This window comes from Hemiscyllium ocellatum, chromosome 3, assembly GCF_020745735.1.
Source record: "Hemiscyllium ocellatum isolate sHemOce1 chromosome 3, sHemOce1.pat.X.cur, whole genome shotgun sequence".
NCBI lineage: Eukaryota > Metazoa > Chordata > Chondrichthyes > Orectolobiformes > Hemiscylliidae > Hemiscyllium > Hemiscyllium ocellatum.
In genome coordinates, this window is record NC_083403.1 from 93,979,255 (window position 1) to 94,004,192 (window position 24,938).

The 24,938-nt window shown below is 41.2% G+C and overlaps 1 protein-coding gene across 1 annotated transcript in view; it reads right to left on the reverse strand.

The window, feature by feature from the left end:
* The window catches only part of adgrb3 (adhesion G protein-coupled receptor B3), an 870,525-nt gene that overhangs the window by 257,159 nt on the left and 588,428 nt on the right, over positions 1-24,938 (reverse strand). Inside the window, exon 17 of the mRNA XM_060821286.1 lies at positions 18,254-18,380. Coding sequence (XP_060677269.1) covers positions 18,254-18,380 — 127 coding nt within the window. The remainder of the gene's footprint in view (positions 1-18,253; positions 18,381-24,938) is intronic.

Sequence of the window (24,938 nt, forward strand, 5' to 3'; positions counted from 1 at the left end):
AAATTATTTTAATCGTCGTGTTATGCCACACTTGTGGAGAATCGGGTAATGAAACTCAGATCTTTTTGCTCAGAGGCACAGACACCACAAGCCCTTCTGTTGTCAGATCTCTTTTTGTCCCCCTAAAAATGTTGTTATGGTCTAGAAATCAATACACCACGACTGCACCATAAGAGCTCCCTGTTGACATATACAGTCTTAGTTTAGAATATGTTATTACTCACCTCTGGACCCAATAGAACATGAAAGTGAGCCTCCTGGTTCACAGATAAGGACACTACTATTGCGCTACAACAACCCTTGTTGACAGAGATACATTTTTCTTTTTCTAATTAACCTGTTCACAGATGTTTCTTCCTTCTAAATGAAGTCAAACAAATGTGACAGTGTTTAACCAGACATAAGCAAGATTGGCTACTCAAACTTTCACGGCATTATAACTAGATGTTTAGCAATTGGAGATTATAGATCTCTTAATCGCATTTTTAAAAAATAAAATGTCCTACTAAGACATGCCGTGCATTTTCTCCTTCTTCAATGTACTTCTATGGCATAATATGAACAGCCCTCTTCATTGCAGGTTCTTAAACATGCCCTATTTGACGTGCATAAGTGATAGCTAATAGAGTTGAAACTTCAACTTTGCGAGTGAAAGTAAAATGATGCCAGTATTTTCTTAAGCCCTCTTTGCTGACACTGATTTACACTTTGATTATACTTTAGATGCATTCTAATGAGATTGGGAAACACCCAAGTATACCTTAACAGCTCGAAAACAGGTTTGACAGTGAACATATTTTAAGTAAAAAATGAGGTCTGCAGATGCTGGAGATCACAGCTGCAAATGTGTTGCTGGTCAAAGCACAGCAGGCCAGGCAGCATCTCAGGAATAGAGAATTCGACGTTTCGAGCATAAGCCCTTCATCAGGAATAAGAGAGAGAGAGCCAAGCAGGCTAAGATAAAAGGTAGGGAGGAGGGACTAGGGGGAGGGGCGATGGAGGTGGGATAGGTGGAAGGAGGTCAAGGTGAGGGTGATAGGCCGGAGTGGGGTGGGGGCGGAGAGGTCAGGAAGAGGATTGCAGGTTAGGAGGGCGGTGCTGAGTTGAGGGAACCGACTGAGACAAGGTGGGGGGAGGGGAAATGAGGAAACTGGAGAAATCTGAATTCATACCTTGTGGTTGGAGGGTTCCCAGGCGGAAGATGAGGCGCTCCTCCTCCAGCCGTCGTGTAGTTGTGTTCTGCCGGTGGAGGAGTCCAAGGACCTGCATGTCCTCGGTGGAGTGGGAGGGAGAGTTAAAGTGTTGAGCCACGGGGTGATTGGGTTGGTTGGTTCGGGCGGCCCGGAGGTGTTCTCTGAAGCGTTCCGCAAGTAAGCGGCCTGTCTCACCAATATAGACCCATTTTCTGGAATGCATCCTGTACTATTAATGTGTGCATTGCTACATACAAATCCTTTTAACTGTATGTTTATATGTTTCAAATTGAATTCATAAAAGCAGAAAATAATTTTCACAGGTGGTGGCCATTCTGCCCCTTGAACGTGTTCAGACCCACAATCCTCATCAACATACATAGAAGAGAATGTTTCCTTATACCTTGGCTGTGGGACATCAATACTTGGCACCTAAAGATCATGGTTCCTCTGAACTACTTAATACAACAGAATCAAATGGTTTCAGAGACCAGATACAAAACAAAAATCAAAAAACAAATACTGCTATGTTTTAAGTTTAGGAACGCCCAGTTGGATGAATATACTATACAATGAGCAGCACGGTGGCTCAATAGTTAGCACTGCTGCTTTACAGTACCAGGTACCTGGGTTCAATTATGGCCTTGGGTGACTGTGTGGAGCTTGCATGTTCTCCCGGTGTCTGTGTGGATTTCCACCAGGCACTCTGGTTTCCTCCCATAGTCCAAAGATGTGCCAGCTAGGTAGATTGGACATTCTAAGTGCAGAGTTACAGGGATACAGTCAGGGTCTGGACTGCTCTTCAAAAGGTCAATGGGACTTGATGGGCCAACTGGCCTCATTCCCCGATGCAGGGATTCTATGATTCCATACTCACTAAATATGAAATGTTCCAGTAGTGAATTGCAAGTTTCGCTGATAAATCTTAAGCAATGATCCAAGATTTTTCCTTCATAGAATCCCTGTACTGAGGTAGAGCCAATCCACCCAACAACATCACACCTAGATCCATCCCTATAACCCCACATTTATTATGGCAAATCTACCTAGCCTACACTTCTGTGACACTACGAGGCAATTCAGCATGGACAACCGACCTAACCTGAACATCGTTGGACTCTGGGAGGAAGCTGCAGCCCCCAACAGAAACCCACACAAACATGGGGAGAACATGCAAACTCCGCACAATCATCCACCCAAGGCTGGAATTGAACTTATGTCCTTGGCACTGTGAGGCAGCAGTGCTAACCACTGTGCCACCATGTCATCCTATATGTTTATTGCTGAAATTAATATGTTGTAGGGTATCACTGTCAACTCTTTGTTCATTTTGTGAACTTGTAATCCTCTAAAAATATTAGACCTCAACTATATACAGTAAGAGAGATTATTACAATTGCTTCCAAAAACAGTCTGACAGTGTGAAACAATGGACAGTAGGGAATGATATCAATGGCATAATGTGATTGAAGGGTTTGAGCTTCATACTCATGATACTGCCTGAACCTCTTAAATTAACTCCTGCCTCTTACCCATTGCTTAGTGAAGAATTTTCAGAAAGTAAAACATTTACATGGTGAGGAGATTTGTTGTGGTTTTGTTCGCCGAACTGGGAGTTGTTGCAGCGGACAGCAACTGACAACCGGAAGCGGCAGATTCAAACCAGTATAAATGCCGGAGGAATCAGCACAGAAGCGCTTCACAGGAGGCTCCCAAGCACTGAAGATGTCACCTAGAAAGGGGACGAAACGTTTGCAACAAAAACTCCCAGCTCGGCGAACAAAACCACAACAACGAGCACCTGAGCTACAAATCTTCTCACAAACTTTGAGGAGATTTATTAAACACTGGAAAAATAACTTGAGCAAGCGACACTGTTATGATCCCTGACCTGTGATGTAAACTGCTGTTGAAAGACTCACTGAGGGAGATCGGCTTTTGTAGGATCGTGGAAAATGGTGATAACTAGTCAGCTTCCTGATTTATTTCCCAACTCAGTTTTGTTGACCTTTTATCTTAGCCTGCGGCTCTGGCCCGAAACGTCGAATTCCCTGTTCCTTGGATGCTGCCTAACCTGCTGTGCTTTAACCAGCAACACATTTTCAGCTCTGATCTCCAGCATCTGCAAACCTCACTTTTTACTCTCAGTTTTGTTGAAGCCAACTGAGATAGATGCCAACTCTCAATCACCCACTTTACAGCAACAGGTCAGGAATCCTTTATCCAACCACCTTAGGACTAACAGCTTTGCAGCCAAAAGGGTATTTTCATTTTTGGATATAGATTCAGTCAGTTCTGTTCAGGTTCATTCGGGACCTTTGGGGATAAAAAACGTTGCTTTGCCTGAACGGACTTGAAAGTGAAGGCATTTTCCAAAGGATCCAATCTCAGCTTGTCCATAGATCTGTTTGGGTCTGCTTTTTAGATCTTTTTGGTTTTCAGACATGCAATAAAGGATACCTGACCTGTTCAGAGCAAAATTAAAATCTTTCCCACTAGGTCCTCAATAGTGATCATAATGCACTGTTTTCAAATCAGGGTGACTTTTAAAAAATTATTTGTTGGTTCTTTTTTTATTCCATAGACATGAAGGCAATCGAGAGAAGATTCACTGGGCTGATTCTGGATATGAAGGGATTCTTGTGAGGGCAGGTCAAGTAGGACGAATCTGTACTTGTTGGAATATAGAAGAATTGAAAATCAACCTGATTGAAATGTACAAGATTCTTATGAGACTTGATAGGGAAAGGTTGTTTCCCCTGTGGGACAGTCCAGGATTACCATCTCTAAATAATGGCTCACAGGTTAAAAACAGATATGGAGGAATTTCTTCTCTCAGTGGATAGTGAATCTATGCAATTCCTTACCGTAGAGGCTATGGTGGGCGGCACGGTGGCACAGTGGTTAGCACTGCTGCCTCACAGCGCCTGAGACCCGGGTTCAATTCCCGACTCAGGCGACTGACTGTGTGGAGTTTGCACGTTCTCCCCGTGTCTGCGTGGGTTTCCTCCGGGTGCTCTGGTTTCCTCCCATAGTCCAAAGATGTGCGGGTCAGGTGAATTGGCCATGCTAAATTGCCCGTAGTGTTAGGTAAGGGGTAAATGTAGGGGTATGGGTGGGTTGCGCTTCGGCGGGTCGGTGTGGACTTGTTGGGCCGAAGGGCCTGTTTCCACACTAAGTAATCTAATCTAATCTATTGAGCCTGAATTATTGGGTGACTATGTGGGCTGTTCTTTTCAAGGCAGAGATAGACATTTTTGTAAATCAGTAAGGGAAGCAAGGGCTATGGAAAAAGGCAAGAAAATTGATTTCAGGTATATCAGATCAGCCATGATTTCATTGAATGACAAAGCAGACTTGATGGTCAAATGGCTTACTTCTGCTCATGTCTTATGGTCTTAAATCCACTTTATATACCGTAGAAACCTGACAAGATCTTCTGTAGAAAAGTGTCCTTTTAAATATGGATGCTATGATGTATGCTTAAAATCCTATTTCCAAACTATATGTCAACTTGCAAATATTTGACAGAGCTGAAAAGCTACAGAGATCTCTTTGGAGGCAAATAGACAGCAACAGAAAAATTGATGGACTTAAGGTGCAATTGGATGATGGATGCCAGAGACAGGTTGCAGATGAGTGACACTGAATGCATGAGGCAATCCAGATGAGCATGGTACACCATGGCAGCACATCACCAGGCAGAAGCAGCAATAAGCAGCACAAACATAACATGAATTGTAACTGCGCTGATATTCCAATTAAAAGGATTAAATACACCAACAATAAAAAAAAGTGTCCTTAAACAACTATTACCAAGAGCACATCTGATCCAGTACCAGATCTTTTAGCCCATATGTCCTGTGTCAGTTTATGATCTGTACAAAACTCCTTTCACGCACCTTCAACTAGTCCTAGAACATTAATCCTATCAGGATTTCTTTCCATTTTCTTTTTATTCATTTATCTGATGGGCTTTCCTATCAACAATTTCCTCTAACATTTTCGCATATCCTTTCCAGTTGAAGACCAAGGTTAGATACAGGAATATTTCTAAAAGGTTTCACAATGTACTTATTTCCTGACAAATATTTTGGAACATTCCTTGAATTTTGCCAACTTTTGCAAACTTTGGAGTCTTCAGGGACTCTTTTCTGAGATGAGAAGAGAAGCCCGAGAGCATATTTACTTAACTACTTCAAACCTAAGCAGAATCAGTCAAAGATTACAGCACAGAATGACACACTTGGCCTGCTGTGTTTGTTTGCATGATCATTTTTCATAGTCTCTGTTTTTTTTCTTAATTTTAAACTTACAATTGAATCTGCTTCTTACACACACTCTGGCAATGCTTTCCAGATCCCAGCCACTCACTACACAAGGAGCTATTTTGTCAATCACCATAAGTTCATGTCCTCTAGCTCTCAACTTTGCACCAATGAGAACCAGCTTCTTTCCATTTATTTTCTCAAGGCTGCTCATAATTTTGAGAACCTGTAACAAATCTCCTCTCAGCCTTCTCTTGTCCAAAAAAAAATTCAGCTTTTCTAATTTACCCACATAACTGATGTTCTTCATTAGGAACATAGAAAATAGGTGTAGGAACAGGCCAATTGGCCCTTCAAGCCTGCACCACCATTCAATATGACCATGACTAATCATGCAAACTCAGTATCCCATTCCTGCTTCTCTTTAAAACCCTCGATCCTTTTAGCCATAAAGGCCACATCCAGCTCCCTCTTGAATATAAGCAAACTGGCCCCAACAGCATTCTGTGGTAGAGAATTCCACAGGTTCACAACTCTGAGTGAAGAAATTCTTCCTCATCTCAGTCCTGAATGGCTCTCCCCTTGTTCTTCGACTGTGGTCCTTAATTCTGCACTTCCCAACATTGGAAACATTCTTCCCACATCTAGCCTGTTCAGTCCCATCAGGACTTTTACAAGATTCCCCCAATCATTCTTCTAAATTCCAGTGAGTACAAACCCAATCGATCCAGTTTTTTTTCATGCGTCAGTCTTACCATTCTGGGAACTGGTGAGGTGAACCTTCGATGGGTTCCCTCAATAGCAACAAAAACAGAAGTTGCTGGAAAAGCTCAGCAGCATCTGTGAAGAAAAATCAGGGTTAAAGTTTCGAATCCGGTGACCCTTCCTCAGAATGGACTTCTCTGGGGAAGGGTCACTGGACCTGAAACATTGACTTATTTGCTGCCAGATCTGCTGAGCTTTTCCAACAACTTCTGTTTTTGTTTTTTTCATTTACAGCGTTCACAATTCTTTTGGCTATTATTTGGTATTTCCCTTAATAGCAAGGCTGTACTTCCTCAGACTTGGAATCTGACACTACATACAATACTCAAGGTGTGGCCTCACTAAGTCCCTATATAACTGCAGCAAGACATCCCTACTCATATCTAAACCTTCTTGCTATGAAGGCCAACATGCTATTAGCTTTCCTTACCACCAGCTGCACCTGCATGCCAACCTACAGTGATTATTCCACCATGACACCAAGTTCACATTGCACCCCACTTTTTTCTAAGCTGCCACAATTCAGATAATAATCTGCCTTCCTATTTTTAACCACCAAAGTACACAACCTCACATTGCTGGGAGTATTCTCAAATCTTTCTGTGTCCTCCCTACTTTTACATCCTAAATGCAGTGCCAAGAGTTGGACACAGTACATCAGTCAAGGTGAAAACAGTTTCATCATAACTCAAACTTTTTATTCTATGCTTCTACTTATAAAATCCAGAACCATTAATGCCTTTTACTGAGTTTCTCAACTTGTAGATACGTCTTCAGTGAGTTTTGTACATGTGTAGCCAGGTTCCTGCATCTCCTTCAGAAATAGAATTATGATTATATATTGTCCTTTCACACTTCTCTGCATTAGAATTTTTCTATCAGGTATCAGCCCATTCACAAGCTACCTACACGCTCTTGAAATCTAACACTATCTTCCTCATAATTTGCAATATTTCCAAGTTTTGTATCATTTGCAAATTTTCAATGAGTCCCTATGCATCCAAGCCTAGATCATTAATACATTGTTAACAAAGGCACAATCCTATTCTTGATTCCGGAGGAACCTTCCTCCAGTTTGAAAACAAACCACTCATTGTGACTCCTGGTTTCCTTTTACTAAACCAATTGCATGTCTATGCTCCCACTGTTCCTTTTATTTCAAGGGGATCAACTTTGTTGACAAGTCGGATTTTAATCATTTGGCTTTTGGAAGTTGAAACACCCAATGTCATGATTTGGAGGTGCCGGTGTTGGGCTGGGTTGTTCAACTTACAAGTTAAAAATCACAACACCAGGTTATAGTCCAACAGGTTTAGTTGGAAGCACTAGCTTTCAGAGCGCTGCTCCTTCATCAGATGACAACCACCTGATGAAGGAGCAGCGCTCCGAAAGCTAGTGCTTCCAAATAAACCTGTTGGACTATAACCTGGTCTTGTGTGATTTTTAACAAAGTCTATTGAGTCACCCTCGTCAAATATCCCTGTTACCTCATTAAAAATTCAATCACATTGCTTAAGCAGAAGTTACCTTAAACAAATCTTTCCTGGCTTTCCTTAGCCAATGCACACATGCCCTCATGACAGTAAACCATGACCCAGTCATAGTTTCTAAAAGCTCTCCTGTCGCTGGGGTTTAATTGAGTAAAGTGTTTTCGCTGGACTTATCCTCATGCTTTGTTTGGAAAAGGATGCAGCACTTACAACTCTCCAGTTATCTGGCAGGAGTTTATAGCCAGTCCCTACTTTTATTTCCCTCTGCAATCACATACACATAGTTCAAAATTGTCTTTGGACTTCACCTATAGCTTTATACCTTTCTACACCACTTAGTCAACTTCAAAGAAGGTTTCCAAAGAAATATCTGCAAACAATAAGCAATAATTCCGATAAGCAAGTTTGCTGCCTCAAAGTTAACTCAACTTCTAACTCTCCCAATCATGCGACAATTCAAGCTATGGTTCAGTTCATATCATCCTCAACTTCCAAGAGAAGATTGAAACTTCAAAGTTGTACTTCAGAGGCTTTCAGCAGAAAGTTAAGAGACAATGTTGTATTGTCAGAGATACCATCTTTTAAAAGAGACTTAAACGGAGGCCCAGCTGCTCTGTTAAGTGAATGGAGAAGATGGTGCAAGTTACTGCATGGCAGAAGGACAGAAAATTATCTCCCAGGCCATGATCAATATTTATCAAACCTATTCTACCCAACATTCCTCTCTCAAATCAGCATATCAAAAACAAATCACCACAACTTCTATTGTGCGCTCAGCAACTGTCATATTTCCGACATTTCACCACCTCAAAAAGTACTAAATTGGCCATGAAGCACTTTGGATATGCTGAGAGCAAGAAAACCAATAACTGCAAGACTCTCTTGAATCTGAGATTGCAAAATACTGAAATTGAAATGTTAGAAATCAACTCTGAAATAAATCAAGAAACCAGCAGCCCTTTGATACCAGATTTTTTGGAGTCTCTGCACATCAGTACAAATGATTGGTGGGACACAGATTCAGATGTCCCACTTCCATTTCTGTCAGATCCCAATTTCACTAGTAAGAGAAAAAAGGGACAGTGTGATTTGTGGATGAGTGAAACCCAAACAGTAGGGATATTTAAACTCAGCATTGTATTGAAATGAATGCAAATTTCACTGTAATAAATCATCAGCCCTTTAAAATTTAAAAGTTGTCTGATTCAGTGAGAGGTTTCAAAAAATACGGTCAAGTTATTTAAATCCCCAGTGGTTTAAACAAGCAATTACACAGACTGTCTGCAACACTGAGAGTTGAAAAAATAATCTGCTTCCACAATTATAGAAGTTGTTTTTTTCATATTACTATAACTATTCTAACAGTAGTCTATAAATTCACCTTCTCATTGCAGCTAAAAAAGTTACTAAAGTCTCTAGTGTGATATTTTGAACACAAGTCTTTGGTTTAAAAATGGGATTAAACACTTGAGGGAATTTAAAAAGATGTGAATCCACGTTCATGATTTGTTTTAACTGTAGACTTTAAAAATTAAGCAGACAGATGTTTACCCTTAGTTCTTTATTTAATCGCAATATGGATTCTGATGTCCTTCATGGTAGATATTGGGTGAGTTGGCATTTAGAATAGAACCACAAAAGATGGTAGTTGGGTTGGCACTAAGTTGACATGAAGATACAAGGAACAATGGACATTGGCATAGATGCATACTGCATTAGCACAGACACAATAAGGGGTCAAGGAGTGAGTGGATTGCATACATTTATATGAATTGGTATGGGTGCACGAAGGTAGCATGGGCTTTTGAGAGGAGGTAACGTGGTATGTGAGAAGGCTGGAGGACTTAAAAAGTAAGGAAACAATAAAGAAACCAAGTGCCAGAAAACCAAAGATGGCCTATTGATTAACCTGCCTTGGCACCTGGCAGTACCTTGTCTGGGAGTGGTCCAAACTGCAATCCTCAGCCAGCCCACTAAAGCCATGTATCCTCTAGAACAGTGCCCAACAACATCCTATCATCCAGTGTAGAAACCAGATCTGATAGGTCACTTTCTCCTGAGGGATATGTGGCAAACGTAAAGATCCCTGACTCATGTTACACACATGGATAACAAACATTTGCCCTCAAGACACACATTCAGCCAACTTGATGGATAATGGGTATGATTGCACTGCTTCACATAGAGCAGTGGGAAGTGATCATTTCAAACCCAACCAAATGAGACATTCAAGAGTTCAACTTCATAATGGAAGTGACGAGATCTATAATTGAGAATGTAAGCTTTCAAGACTATACCATGTCAGAGAGTCTAACCATCTACACTTCCAGCGATAAGTTAATCATCAGCAGAACAACATTCAAATTTTAAAGGTCTCCTCTCCATCTGTGATGTGAGCTGTAGGTTATTGCTCCAAGCAAAATCCCAAGTACCTGATTAAACTGTATTAGCAAATGGTGCCAAGAACTCAAGAATTATAAAAGGAGTTTTTAACAGAACACTTGTCTTCGCAACTCCAATATACCCCAGGATTGGTGGGGAAGTGAGCGTCCAGTTAATTAAATGATGCCTAATGGACCTCAGAATGTCAAAGACAGTTTTACCCTGTATCAATTGTGCTTAAGACTAAAAGGAAAGAGCATAAGAATAGTTCAAGCACTTTGCATTTGACATTTCAATTCTGTTAACAGAAAAAAATAGCTTGGTGCAATTACACTTCAACCACACAAAGATGACAAGGGATTGTTTTAAATTTACATGGAGCACAGTTCAGGTAGCACAGTGATGAGATCCCTGGCCAAACAGCAGCCCAGATACCCAGAATAATATTCTAGGTAAATGCAAAGTATTGTGGATTCTGGAGATCAGAGATAAAGTCAGAAAGAGTTGGAGAAACTCAGCAGGCCTGACAGCATCTGTGGAGAGAGAGTTGGAAAGATATTGAGTCCAATGTAATTCATTAGATATTTTAGCTGTTCTGAAGAAGAGGTATCCTAAATCCAAAACATCCATTACTTTGGAAATGCCAGAACTTCCTGGGAATTACAATGAACTCAAATCATTAAGCCTGCTTCTCCCTCCACAGATGCTGCTACACCTGCTGAATTTCTCTCGCGATTTTTAAAAAATTAATCATGCTCAAGGTACACAGGCTGAAGTCTGATCATGGCAACCAACGGGATTTACATTCAATTAATAAATCTGGAAATGAAAGCTTGTCTTAGTTTCATGGTCACATTTACTATCAGCACAATTTAAAAACTCATCTGGCTCACTAATGTCCTTCAGGGAAGGAACATCTGCCACCCTCACCTGGCCTGGCCTACATGTGACCCAAGACTAAAGCAATGAAATTTACTTGTACCTGCCCTCAGACATTGGACAGAGAACTGATTGGCAGTCAGGAAGCAAAGAGTAGAATAAATGGATCAATTTGCAAGTGGCAGACAATAACTTGTGGGATATCACAGAGATCAGACCAGATATTCACAATATAAATTAATTATTTCGATCAAGGAACTAAATGTAATACCTTCAAGTTTGAGGTGATACAAAGCTGGGTGTGAGTATAGCTGTGAGAAGGATGCAGAGATACTTCACTGAGATTGGACAAGTTGAGTGAATAGGAAAATATACAGCAGATAACATACGATGCTGATAAATGTGAGATTATATTTTTTGGCAAAAATAGGAAGGCAGATTATTCTCTGAATGGATGCAAATTGGGAAAAGAGGAGTTACAACAAGGCTTGGGCGTCCTTATATACTAGTCACTGAAAGTAAGCATGTAAATGTAGCAGGCACTGCAGAACGCAAATGATGTTTGGCTTTCATAGTGAAAGGATTCAGATACAAGAGCAGGGATATCTTGCTGCAACTGTGAGACCTACCCTGAAGTATTAACATCTTGGTCTCCTTTTCTGAGGAAGGATGTTCTGGCTATGAAGCAAGGGCAACAAAATTTTACCAGACTGATTCTTGAAATGGTAGGACTGATATATCAAGATAAACAGGATCAGTTGAGCTATATTCACTAGAGTTTAGAAGAATAAAGGAAGGCGCTCATAGAAACCTATAAAATTCTAGCAGGATTAGACAGGGTAAATGCAGAAAGGATGCTCGTTATGATTGAGGAATCCAGAATCAGGAGTCACATCTAAGCATACAGAGTAGGTTAGTTAGCGCTGAGATAAGAAGAAACTTCTGCACTCAGATTGGTGATCCTGTGGAATTCTCTGTCACAGGAAGCACTTGAGGCCAAAATATTTAATGTTTCCTAGGAGGTTGATATCGTTCTATAGATAAAAGGAACGAAAGTGGGAATAGGATACTGAATTGGATGACAAGCCATGACCATATTGAATAGCTGAACAGGCCTGAAGGGCTCATGGCCTACTTCTGCACCTATGCTTCTGTGAACTGACCAAGTCTTTCATTTAGGGCAATTAGGAATCGGCTACAGATGTTGCCCAAGACAGCTATGTCTATGCCTTAAAGTACTTATTGATCTACATATTCACTCTTCACATCCATTCAGTAGCCATCCTCATGGAAAGGGTCTTGTGATATGTCATTTAGGCGCAGTCCTCATTACAACCTTGGCCCAAACATGCACAAAAGAGCTGAATTCAGACATAAGTACAAAGTGACTTCTCCTGACATCAAGTCTGCATTTCATTGAGTGAAGTACCAAGGAGGATAGAAAACTAAACTCAGTGGGAATCAGGAGGAAACCTCTACATTGCTTAGAGTCATACTTGGCACAAAGGAAGTTCTGAGATTTAATAATCCAATAAATAAGGCTAATATATCCATAAAATGAAAGTTAACTCACTTCCTTAGATGATTTTGGGATGTGAACATAGCTGGCTGGACCAGCATTTATTACCATCCCTACTTGCCCTTGAAAAGGTGGTGGTCAGCTGCTTTCTTCAACTGCTGCTGCCCAACGTGGTGTACATACACACAATGCTCTTAAAGAGGGAGTTTCTGGATTCTGACCCAGTGACACTAAAAGAATGGTGTCATATTTCCATGTTAGTCTTATTAATTTGGACAGTTAAATGTCAGTACCACCAAAATTGTTTTTTCTCTGTTGTCTTATGGTATTGTTTCTGCGTTCAATAATACATGAATAGTATCACAGCCATAAGGAATTGCCTACCAATTGAAAAATTGTGATCACTATTGTCATGTAGGCAATCGTAAAGAATTTTTACAGACAGTAAGATCTGACAAATAATACACAAAGACTAACCAACTTTGCGACCTTGACATTGAAATATCAACTTCTTCTTTGAGTAATATTATAGGAAATGTAACATCCAACTCATGCGTTCCAGATCTTAGAGAAAAACAAGATTCAAAGATGAAGCATTCAACTCACTTTTGCACTAAAGTATCAGTCTGTATTACCTGCTCAACTTTCTGAAAAAGCTTAAACTTGAAATTTTATGATTCCAAAAAAAACCATCAACTAACCTAAGCTGATACTGTTAAAACTCACCCAAATTAAATCTATTCCTATATTCAAAATTATGCTCTAGATGTGAGGTGAGTGCAACTGCCACATTAAGGCCACTCTTGATTGAGTACGGCATCAAGAGCTTCTGACAAAACTGGAGTCAATGTAAATTAGGGGGATATCTCTTTACTGGGTAGAGTCAAAGCTGGCACAAAGGAAAATGTTGTGCCAGTGGCAGTTAGACAGCCCAAGTACATCTCTGCAGAAGTTAGTCAAGGTGGTGTCTTAAGCCCAATCATCAGAAGTGGGAATATTCACTAATGATAGCACGATGTTCAGCACCATTCATGACTCTTCAGATACTGAAGTGGTCCATATTCAAATAAATCAACACCTGGTAAATATCCATGTTTGGGATGACAAGTAGCATTTTGCACCTCACAATTGCCATGCAACAATCATCATTTCTGACGAGAGAACCTAACCATCACCCCTTGACATTACTGTCACTAAATTCTACACTACCAAAAGCCTAGGGGCTACCATTGACCATGCATTGACTGGACTAGCCACATAAATTTGTGATGAGAGGCTAGGAATCTCACAAACATTTCTCATTTCTTGACTTCCCAAAGGTAATTCACCATATACAGGGCAAAAATCAAAAACATGATGGAATATTCAATTTGCCTGGATGTGTGCAGCACCAACAACACTCAAGAAACTTAGCCATTGGCTTGATTATACCACACGTGCAAACATTCACTCCCTCCACCACCAACACTCAATATCACAGCATAGAAAGCCATTCTACCCATCAGGTCCACATCGACACGCTGAAGAGAATTGCACCCAGATCTAAACCCCTTCCCTATCCCAGTAGCCCTGCATTTCTAACCACTACTGGACCACAGTTTACAAGATATGGGGATCACTGGCTGGGTCAGCATTTATTGCCTGCCCTTTGCTGCCCTTGAGTATGTGGTGGTGAGCTGTCTCCTTGAATCACTGCAATCGGGACATAATTCCAGGATTTTGACCAAGTGACACCAAAGGAACCATAACATATTTCCAAGTCAGGAAACTACACTAATTGGACAGCATTTGTGGTTATTGAAGGCAGCTCACCAGCACCTCCTCAAGGACAATTAGCTATGGGCAATTAAATTCTGGCACAGCCAACACCACCCAAATTCCTTGAATATATAAACTTAAAAATGATAGCGAGTAAGAGGATGAGCAGGAGCGTAGGAGTGAAAGTTTCTCATCAGCTTTGGCGTAGTGTACGTCTCTGTGTACATATCATACATGAGTGGGTGAAAATCATAAAGCTTAGATTCTTGGTGATGAATGCAAATAGGAACATTTAATTGTTACACAAGGCTTGCCAAGCATAGCAATCATTAGTACTGGTGTTCCAGTGAAAAAGGCCTGGATCTTTACAACATGTGGAAACAATACTGTTACCATTTTCAAACAGTATTTTAATTCTATTTTTGGGAATAAATAATGGATGTACATAGTCAAGGAAGCAGAAAATGAAACCAGTTTCTACAATACTTATTATAACAAACAGTTTTTATCATGGATGTTCAATGTAGCATTGACTGTGGAGCAATAAGAGGAAGACTTGTACTTACATAACCACTTTACATAGCCTCAAAATGTCTCAAATTACTGCAAGCAATATAATTTACGTTAAAACATAGTTACAACTGTTTGTAGCCAGCAGAATAATTTTCAACAGAACCCGATTCCACGTACAGCATTGTCAATCAACATGTCTTTGACTGTGAAGTTTTTCAGGCAGTTTGCATGCCATGACCCTGGAAGAACATTAGGCGCACTTGCAAAACAGTGCCCAACTACTTTCAATAGACAAGAAAGACCGTGGTTTGATTCTCATCCTGGTTTATATATTTTTCCAAAACCTTGCCCCTATATCTCTGTAACTTCCTTCAGTTTAGTAATAATATTTATCCAAATCTGGGCCTTGTCCACATCTCCAATGCTAATCACTCCACTATTAACAGCATAGCTTCATTTGCCTGGGCCCTAGGGACCAATTTCCCTCTCTAAATATATCTGCTCTCTTCTTTCAGATGCTCCTTAAAAAAGAATTTACTTCTCGGGCCAATCTTTTGGCCACCACGCTAATATCCCCTTATGTGGCTAGGTGTCAGTTTTGATTTGATAACACTCCAAAGAGTCCCAAGGGAGTAATACATTTTTAAAAATCATTATACAAATACAAGTCAATACTGCATCTGAAAGATAGCACCTTCAACAGCATAGCACTCCGTGCCTATGACACAGTGCTTGCCTCAGAGTATCTGATCTTTAGACTTGAGGTGGCACATAATTTCACAACATTTCGTATTTAGATGAATGTTTCCATTAATTTTACATTTCACATTGCTCATGACAACAAGTAACAGTACTCCAAAAATAGGCTTTGAGCACTAAGGAGGCAACATTATTGCAGACATGTTTTTGCAAACTCTTGACACAGACAAAACCCAAACAATAAACTCACAAATATAAGAGATGAGAACAAATAAAGCAGAGGTGTTTGGGATTATGAACTGATTTGCCAGGCTTTGGGCATTTCATGTGGTTCAGGGATCACATGACTCCCCAGTGTGAAGCATGTGCTGAAAATTCTGAATGATAGTCAAAAGACTATAGCCATAAACTGAGATTTCTAACCAGGTGAGCCTAAATGCTATCTTAATGCATTGTTGGTGGCTACTTTTCTTGTAGAGTCAGGAAGAGATAAGCAAAAACAAAGTAGATCTTCCAGTATTTAATTATAACAGTCTTGACATAGGTATCTACACTGATTGTTTCACTTGTTTAAAAATTGTCTAACAAGAATACTATACAAACATGAAAGAATGACAGGAAATTCTGACATTTTATTCTATCAACGCATAAAAACTAGCCAGTAACTGAAGTAATGCAAACTGACAGGAGAGTTACTATACAGTGACAAGCTTGCACACCTTCCATACCTTTAGTTTTGAAATGAAATGGAGTACAGAAAATCAATGATCAGGAGAAAGTGAGGATTGAAGATGCTCAACATCAGAGTCGAAAGTGTGGCACTGAAAAAGCACAGCAGGTCAGGCAGCATCTGAGGACAGGAGAATTGACATTTTGGCATAAGCCTTTCATTCCTGATGAAGGGCTTATGCCCGAAACGTCAATTCGCCTACTCCTCAGATGCTGCCTGACCTGCTGTGCTTTTCCAGCACCACACTTTTCAACACAGAAAATCAATGGTAAGTTTCATATTTTCCAGCTTTTAGTGGAAGCGAAGAGATATTATTGAAAAGGGAAGGCGGTCTATACAGTGGCTCAGAAAGGGAGATACTAGTGACATGGAAGAAATTGTGAAGTGAAGGCAATTGCTTGCGGGTCAATGGAGAGGGTGGAGCAACAAATGACAAGTGCCAATACCAATCCCCATCAATTTTATAAATAGGCACCCAATACTGAGCTCCAAGTGGGATTCCCAGTAAGGTACAATAAGTATATAAAATGGAACATTGCCAACTATCCAACAAATAGGATTCATTAAAGCAAGGTTGATATTGGGGAAAGAGGATCGGATGAAAATTGAATCCCTTCACTTTTAAAATCTACTTTAAATTCTCAGAAAGAGCTCCTGCATTCCAACAACAGGCATCAACTAAAGTTGTATCAACATCCAAAACTGCATTTTAATTTCAATACTATAATTTTAATTTAAACGTTTAAATTTTAGTGCATTCTAAAGGAATATTGAAGCAAACTGAACCAAATTAAAGAGTCAGTTGCTTCAACTGATCCTAAAACAGTCCCAATTGGTCTCACCACAAATCAATCAATCATGTGCACCATCTCACTTTCCCACATACAAACTGGCTTCCATTATCAAAATATATTGGCATGACAGTCCCTCATTGTATGGAGTAGACCAGGGCCATTCCTGGACTCTAGGTGAGGCCCAGTCACTGGCAGAGGTTTATTTATAACGACCAAGAGAAAAGTAAGACAGTCCATTTTTGAGAGTTTTTAGAAAGTGAACAGCTGCATAACCTACACCCCAATCACTTACAGAAGCTTAAAAATGCCAGTATTGACACCAGTACAAAACCATCAATATGTTACAGTAATTCCAAGGCATCATGACCACTACATGTGCCAAATTCAGTGTGCAAACAGCCTCCTTTGGGATGGTCCACCTTTTGCTAATCTGAAAGTAAACTGAGTAATAATAATGTCTGGCGGACAAATCACGGTCACATCATGTGGTGGGACCTTTACCCTTAGTACACTTTACCCAGCTGATCGAGGTAAGGGAAGGTACGGTGATCAAATGCACCCCTCTTGGCTCCCTCCACATTCCACTCCCTGCTCTGCTTCATTTTGGAAACTCGTGTCCTTGCCTTTTTCGGGGGAGATGAATCAGGGTCAATGTCTCACTGTCTCTTCATTCCCGGTCGCATAAAACGGGCTAATTCTCCTCCTTTCTCTAACAGGGCGTGCATTAGCAATTTACTGGAAGGTGGCAGGGTTTCAAACAGAAAAAATAACCTCTGAAGTAACCGTATCTCAACACAGAGTCATGCAACTCTTTTCACAATGTCTCCATTACAATGTGGCGGAATTTCCTCATTTGCTTTACAAAAGCATTTGCAATTTCGCAGTTTGATCTCAAGGCGATTCTTTTAAAAAAACCTCCCCAATAGCAATAAATGTTTCTATTATAAACAGCACATCTTTATCTTAAAAAAGTCTAATTGGGGAAACCAGAACAGATTATCCCCGTTGAGTTTTATTGTCATAAAGTGTTGCCGAGTTTCTCTCCCTTATCCCCAGATTATTATTATTGCTTGGCAGAACAGAACACTCAATTATTTATTAAAACCCACATGCCAACAGGATGCAGCAGGACGTATTCTCGCTGTCGCTTTCGGGGGTGGGTAGGCTGAAAAAAAAATCGTAATATCGGCCACCGTTTCAAATAGAATGGGATTTATTAATAATGATCCCCCCGCCCCCACTTACACTACCCCAGTTACTTACTATTTCTGTGGGTTGATGAGCCAAAATGGCGAATGTAGATAGGCGATCACACAGGCATTTGGTGTGGGATGCATCGGTAAGTACAGTCTTACATCCCAGAGTGGACCAGGCGCCGGTAGACTCGTTCCTGGAAGAAGGAATTACATTACATTTGACGGGCAGGTATATACATAAGGAGACAGAAGTGAAGGGGAGGGCGAGACAGCTATAGGCAGCGTACACACACACACACAAACAATTTCCCCACACCCTAAAACGGACATCCCTCACCAAGATACAAACAAGCCAAAGACATTAATCCATCAGCTGTTTACAATGCAATCCCTGTGCTGCTGAGTTGCTAACGCTGGCGTGCTGTCCTGCTAACCGAGTTCTCTGCTGCTACAATATCCAGCCTGGAGGGGGATCTCACTATGTGGAGCCCCTCACGCTTTCCCTCAGGGAGTGTGTGCACCGTGGAAACGGCTCCTTGTAAGAGAGAGAAAAAAAGGGGTGTGCGAACAATCTTTTACTGCATGTCTACTACAAACAGCGAGGCTAGAGGGGACCAGGGGAGGGGGAGGATTTTTTTTTCTCTCTAAACCACACACAAACCGGCTAGGTGCATCTTCAGGCAGTGTGGAGGGGTCACAGAAAGAGATGGAGGCCGAGTGTCGCTTTATATATAAAGAGGATTCAGGTGCTTGGCTGGCTAGTCACCCGCACCCGATCCTACAAAGCTCTGGCTCGTTTCAGCCGGTCAGTCCATCCGCACCCTCCCTCGACCAGGACTCACAAATGGTGCAAGCCACACACAGCAGCAGTAAACCAGCAGATTGGAAAGAAATTATATATTTGATATTCCAAGTGCATTCCATACAGTAAGACTGAAGCCAATTGCATAATAATAATAGAAATAGATGACCAGATTGTAATCCTTTCTCTCGAACCAGTGCTGAACTGTTTGCCAATGTTTTGCGGGGAGGGAGGGGGAAATGACACGGAATTCTAACTCCCAAATAGAAGCTAGTTAGGATAAGAGGTGTGAAAATACTAAGGAAACGAGAGTTTTTTAATGTTAACAGTATCTGCAATCAGATTATATTCACCCTTGAGCTTTACAATTACAGTAATTTGGGCTGTCCATCCAAATTAACCAACATTGCAGTCATGTTTATTTGCCCAATTGCCACTCTTCAGCCTTGCACCAACAACCTTCTTGTCATTTAATCAAAACATAGAAAATAGGAACAAGAGTAGGCCAGTCAGCCTTTAAAGTCTGGTTCACCATTCAAGATAAGCTCAGCCAATCAGCCAACTCAGTCCCCTGCTCCTCCTTTCTCTCCATACTCTTTGATTGCTTTAGCCCAATGTACAACATCTCATTCCTTCTTGAAAAATTCAATGATTTCACCTAAACTGTGTTCTATGGCAGAGAATTCTACGGACTCATCACTTTCTGGGTGAAGAAATTTCTTTTTGTATCAGCCCTAAATGGCCTGCCCTGTATACTTAGATTGTGACCCCTTGCTCTGGGCTCCCTGGTTATCAGGAACACCCTTGCTGCATTTACCTTGTCTAGTCCTATTAGAATTCAAAATGTTTCTATGGCAAGTTCCTCCTCACTCTACTAAACTCTAGTAAATATAGCCTTATTTGAAGAGTCTCTCATATTCATATATAATTCCAACCATTCCAGGAATCAATCTAGTGATTCTTCATTTCACTCCCTCCATGACTATAATCGTTACTTAGATAAAATCTGTTCCCATGACTTCCTATCGCTGACCTTACCTTTGTTCATTCATAATCTTCACTGTTGTGTTTATGCTTTCTCCAGTTCTTATGAAATATTGACCAAATGTTGTCAAGTAAGCTGACATCTAGCAATGTGACAAACCCAGAGAAGCCAACCAAGTAGTATTGGGTCTGCGGACCTAATAAGGCGTGTAACTCGACCTCTTCTATCCCTCTCCTTGCCCACATAGTCCTGCCAGGCCAATCAGAGGAACACCAACTCTGCTCATTATGACCTTCACTGGCATTGCACTGCAGTGTTGGGGGGAATTAATGGCATGCATCCTCAAACAGTGCAAGCAGGAGTCTGGGGATGCCTAATGCCTGCAGACTCCATCAACTGGTTGATGGAGGGTAGGGTGCGCTGAGGGCTGGCAAAGTTATTTGCAGATGAGATGGCTGTTGCTAATGAGCAGCAGTTATCAGGATCGTGGATTTCCAAATTTGGAAGTAGCACCCCCACCCCTATCACAAAACCAGCTGAGAGGCCACAACCACTCAATGGGGGCTGGTCGAACATGGATAAAATACATCCAGAAATGAGAAGAAGCTCTGAAGTGCCATATTTAAATAGCCCAGCTGGGCTCCTAGTGGGCAGCACACACGCCAAATCTCCCACTCACAAAATCATCAATGTCTGCGCATGTCATTTCCCCATCTTTCCTCTTGCAGTCTGTTCCCAAGAAGCTTGCAAAATTCCACACATTGACTCTGGTTTTTGTCCTATACATATTTCCTGATCTGCTGAGTATTTCCAACATTCTTGGTAATTATTCAAAAATGCTAATGACTAAAATTATAATAACATGAGTGACCTTTGTAAATAACAAGCATTTGAGCAATGGGGCAGCTCCATGCAAATTTCCAACAATATAGGAAAGGGGATGACTATTTGTACATGACCAATTTTGGAGGAATGTGGGTGCTTCCTGTGAATTACCAGCATGTGCAGTAAGGTAGATGCATCTTGTAATTTACCGATATTAAAGTAAGAATACCAGAAAGTGCTCTAAATATGCAACAGGTCTGGCAGCATATGTCTGGCAGGGAGAGAAACAGAGTTAACATTTTGGGTCAATGTGAATGCACTTTATAAATTCCCACCAGAATAGGAACATGGCTATTCCAGCATTACAGGAAGGTGGATAGCCATTGTAAGTTATCAACATTACAATAAAGTAGATGTTTCTTGTAAATTGCCAACTTTAGTGAAATGTGGATACTCTGTAAATTGTCAGCACAACAGTAATGAGGATGCTCCTTGTTGATTCAAAAATATACCTTATTCATAAAATTGTAAAATTATGTTTCAAAGCATTTCAAATTAAAAATGACAAAGTGCAACAGAGCGGAGCTTTTCTCCAATGAGCATGTTCACTGTGATGTGCCTCAGTGCAATTTCAATACTCTTTGATGCTGAAAACATGCATTCTTTGTCAGCTTACATCCTAAGGGGTTCTTCACAGTTTTTAGATCTTAGTTGTACTATGGCTAAAAGGCCTTAGTCAGTCACCTTTCCCCATTGTGCCTTTGCAGCAGCTGCTCCAACCTTCAGTGTATTCCTCACCACATCATCTGGATCCTTGGAATTTGCCAATCAGCAATACTCAATCAAGAACAACTCACTGCACTAGAAGACCAACAAGCTTCAGTCAAACAAAAAAGTGTTTTTCATCAAATTGATGGGCTTCCTGCTGCATTTGATGCTTGTCTCATGTGAAAGTCCCTGTCAACAGGCTGTAGAGACCAAGTTTGGTGTCATGGAACTGCTTAGGATGGACCTCAAAACAAAAATCTCCCTTCAGACATTCGTTGCAAAGACACTTTCTACAAGGGGGTGCACAATAGTCTCTTTCCCAGCAGTCTCTGTGACACTAATGTTTGGAAGGGATGAAATTCAAGGCATCAATAAAGGATGTTTCGGAAGAACCTTCCTTGCTCCTAGCTAAACTATATTTTGGTATTTTTCAGAAAGTTCTGGCAATGAAGCAGTCTGCCAAATGACTTTGACATGCTGCTTAGGAAAGATTCAACAGAATCTACTATCTTCTTATTCTGTATGGTCTCAAGGACATTTACCTCATGGATTTGTGATTAAAGATATTTTCTGCATAAAGCTCTCCACAAAGGATAGGTAGTAGAGAATGGTAAAAGTGAATGGTGTAATCTGTTGCAATGATCTGACCTCTGCATGTTGTGACAATTGAGCCTGGATTTTACATGCCACCACCAGGCATGGTTTCAGCAGGACCATGTAAAATATATAGTGCACAGTGAAAAAAGGTTATCTAAAATTACAAAGGAATTTTGATCCATTGGATTGGAGGAATGGCAAATGGAGTTCAATTTGAATCAAGAGAAGTCTTGCATTTTGGTAAGATGAACAAGGACAAGACTTGTATGCTTAATGGTAGGACTTTGGAAGTGTTGTCGAATAGAGAGACCAAGGGGTTCAGGTACATGGTTCTTTGAATTGGCGTAACAGGTAGACAAGGTGGGAAATAAGGCATTTGGTATGTTTGCTTTCATTGTTCAGAACTTTGAGAACAGGAGTTGGGATGTCATGTTGCAGTTGCACACATTGGTGAAGCCACGTTTGGAGTACTGTGTACAGTTCTGGTCGCCTTGCTATAGGAAGGATATTATCAAATTGGAAAGGGTGCAGAAAAGATTTACAGAGGTGTTGCTGGGACTGGGGGATTTGAGTTATAAGGAGAAGCTGGAGAAGTTGGGACTTCTTTCACTGGAATATCGGAGGTTGAGAGGTGAATTTATAGAGGTTCATAAAATGATGAGAGGCATTTGATAAGGTTCCTCATAGTAAACTAATGGAGAAAGTGAAGCCAAAGGTGTTCTAACTAGGTGAATAAAGAACTGGTTGAGCAACAGGAGACAGAGAGTAGTAGTTGAAGAGAGTTTCTCGAAATAGAGTAGGTGACCAGTGGTGTTCCACAGGAATCTGTGCTGGGGCCACTGTTGTTTGTGATATACATAAATGATCTGGAAGTGGGCATTGGTGGTCTGATCAGCAAGTTTGCAGATGACATGAAGATTGGTGGAGTAGCAGAAAGCACAGGGGACTGTCAAAGAATACAGATAATATAGATAGATTGGAGAGTTAGGCGGAGAAGTGGCAATGGATTTCAATCCAGGCAAATGTGAGATGATGCATTTTAGGAAGTCTAATTCTAGAGTGAACTATACAGTAAATGTAAGAGCCTTGGGAAAAGTTGATGAGCAGAGAGATCTGGGGGTTCAGGTCCATTATACCCTGAAGATGGCTACTCAGGTTGATAGAGTGGTCAAGAAGGCATGTGGTATGCTTGCCTTCATTGGACAGGGTATTGAGTGTGAGAGTTGGCAGGTCATGTTAACATTTTACAAGAGCTGAAAAATGTGTTGCTAGAAGCGCAGCAGGTCAGGCAGAATCCAAGGAGCAGGAGAATCGACGTTTCGGGCATAAACCCTTCTTCAGAAATGAGGAAGTTGTGCCAAGCAGGCTAAGATAAAAGGTAGGGAGGAGGGACTTGGGGGAGGGACATTGGCAATGCGATAGGTGGAAGGAGGTTAAGGTGAGGATGATAGGCCGGAAAGGGGGTGGGCGTGGAGAGTTCAGGAAGATGATTGCAGGTCAAGAAGGAGGTGCTGAGTCCAAGGGTTGGGACTGTGATAAGGTGGGGAGAGGGGAACTGAGGAAGCTAAAGAAATCTGCATTCATCCCTTGTGGTTGGAGGATTCTCCAGCTTCCTCATTTCCCCTCTCCCCACCTTATCTTAGTCCCAGCCCTAGAACTCAGCACCTCCTTCTTGACCTGCAATCTTCTTCCCGACCTCTCCGCCCCCACCCCCTCTCCGGCCTATCACCCTCACCTCAACCTCCTTCCACCTATCGCATTCCCAACGCCCCTCCCCCAAGTCCCTCCTCCCTACCTTTTATCTTAGCCTGCTTGACACACCTTCCTCATTCCTGAAGAAGGGCTTATGCCCGAAACGTCGATTCTCCTGCTCCTTGGATGCTGTCTGACCTGCTGCGCTTTTCCAGTAACACATTTTTCAGCTCTGATCTCCAGCATCTGTAGTCCTCACTTTCTCCTAACATTTTACAAGACTTTGGTTCAGCCACATTTAGAATACTGTGTACACTTCTGGTCGCCACATTACCAAAAGGATGTGGATTGCTTTGGAGACGGTGCAGACAGGTTTATGAGAACGTTGCTTGGTATGGAAGGTGCTAGCTATAAAAAGAGGTCGAGTAGATTTGGATTGTTTTCATCAGAAAAAAGGTGATTGAGGAGGGACCTGTTTGGGGTCTACAAAATCATGAAAGGTATAGACAGCGTGGTTAGAGGTAAGCTTTTTCCCAGGGTGAAAGATTCACTAACGAGAGATCACGCGTTCAAGGTGAGAGGTGAAAAGTTTAATGGGGATACACATGGAAAGCACTTTACACAAAGGGTGGCAGGTGCCTGGAATGCATTGCCAACAGAGGTGGTAGAAGCAGGCACGGTAGATTCATTTAGGATGCGTCTGGACAGATGCATGAGCAGGTGAGGAGCAGGGGGATACAGATGCTTAGGAATTGGGCGATAAGTTTAGACAATGGATTTGGATGGGCTCAGGCTTGGAGGTACGAAGTTTCCTGGGCTGTAAATTTTCTTTGTTCTTTGATCTATAGAGAAGCTGAATAACAAAGGTCTTTTCCCTAGGGTTGGAGAGTTAAAAACTAGAGGGTATGTTTTCAAGGTGAGAGAAGAAAGATTGAGGGGCAACTTTTCACACAGAGAGTGATTTATATGGAGAATTAACTGCCAAAGGAAGTGGTGGATGCAGTTACAAGTACACTTACAACATTTAAAAGACATTTGGACAGGTACATGCACAGGAAAAGTTTAGAGGGATATGGGCCAGAT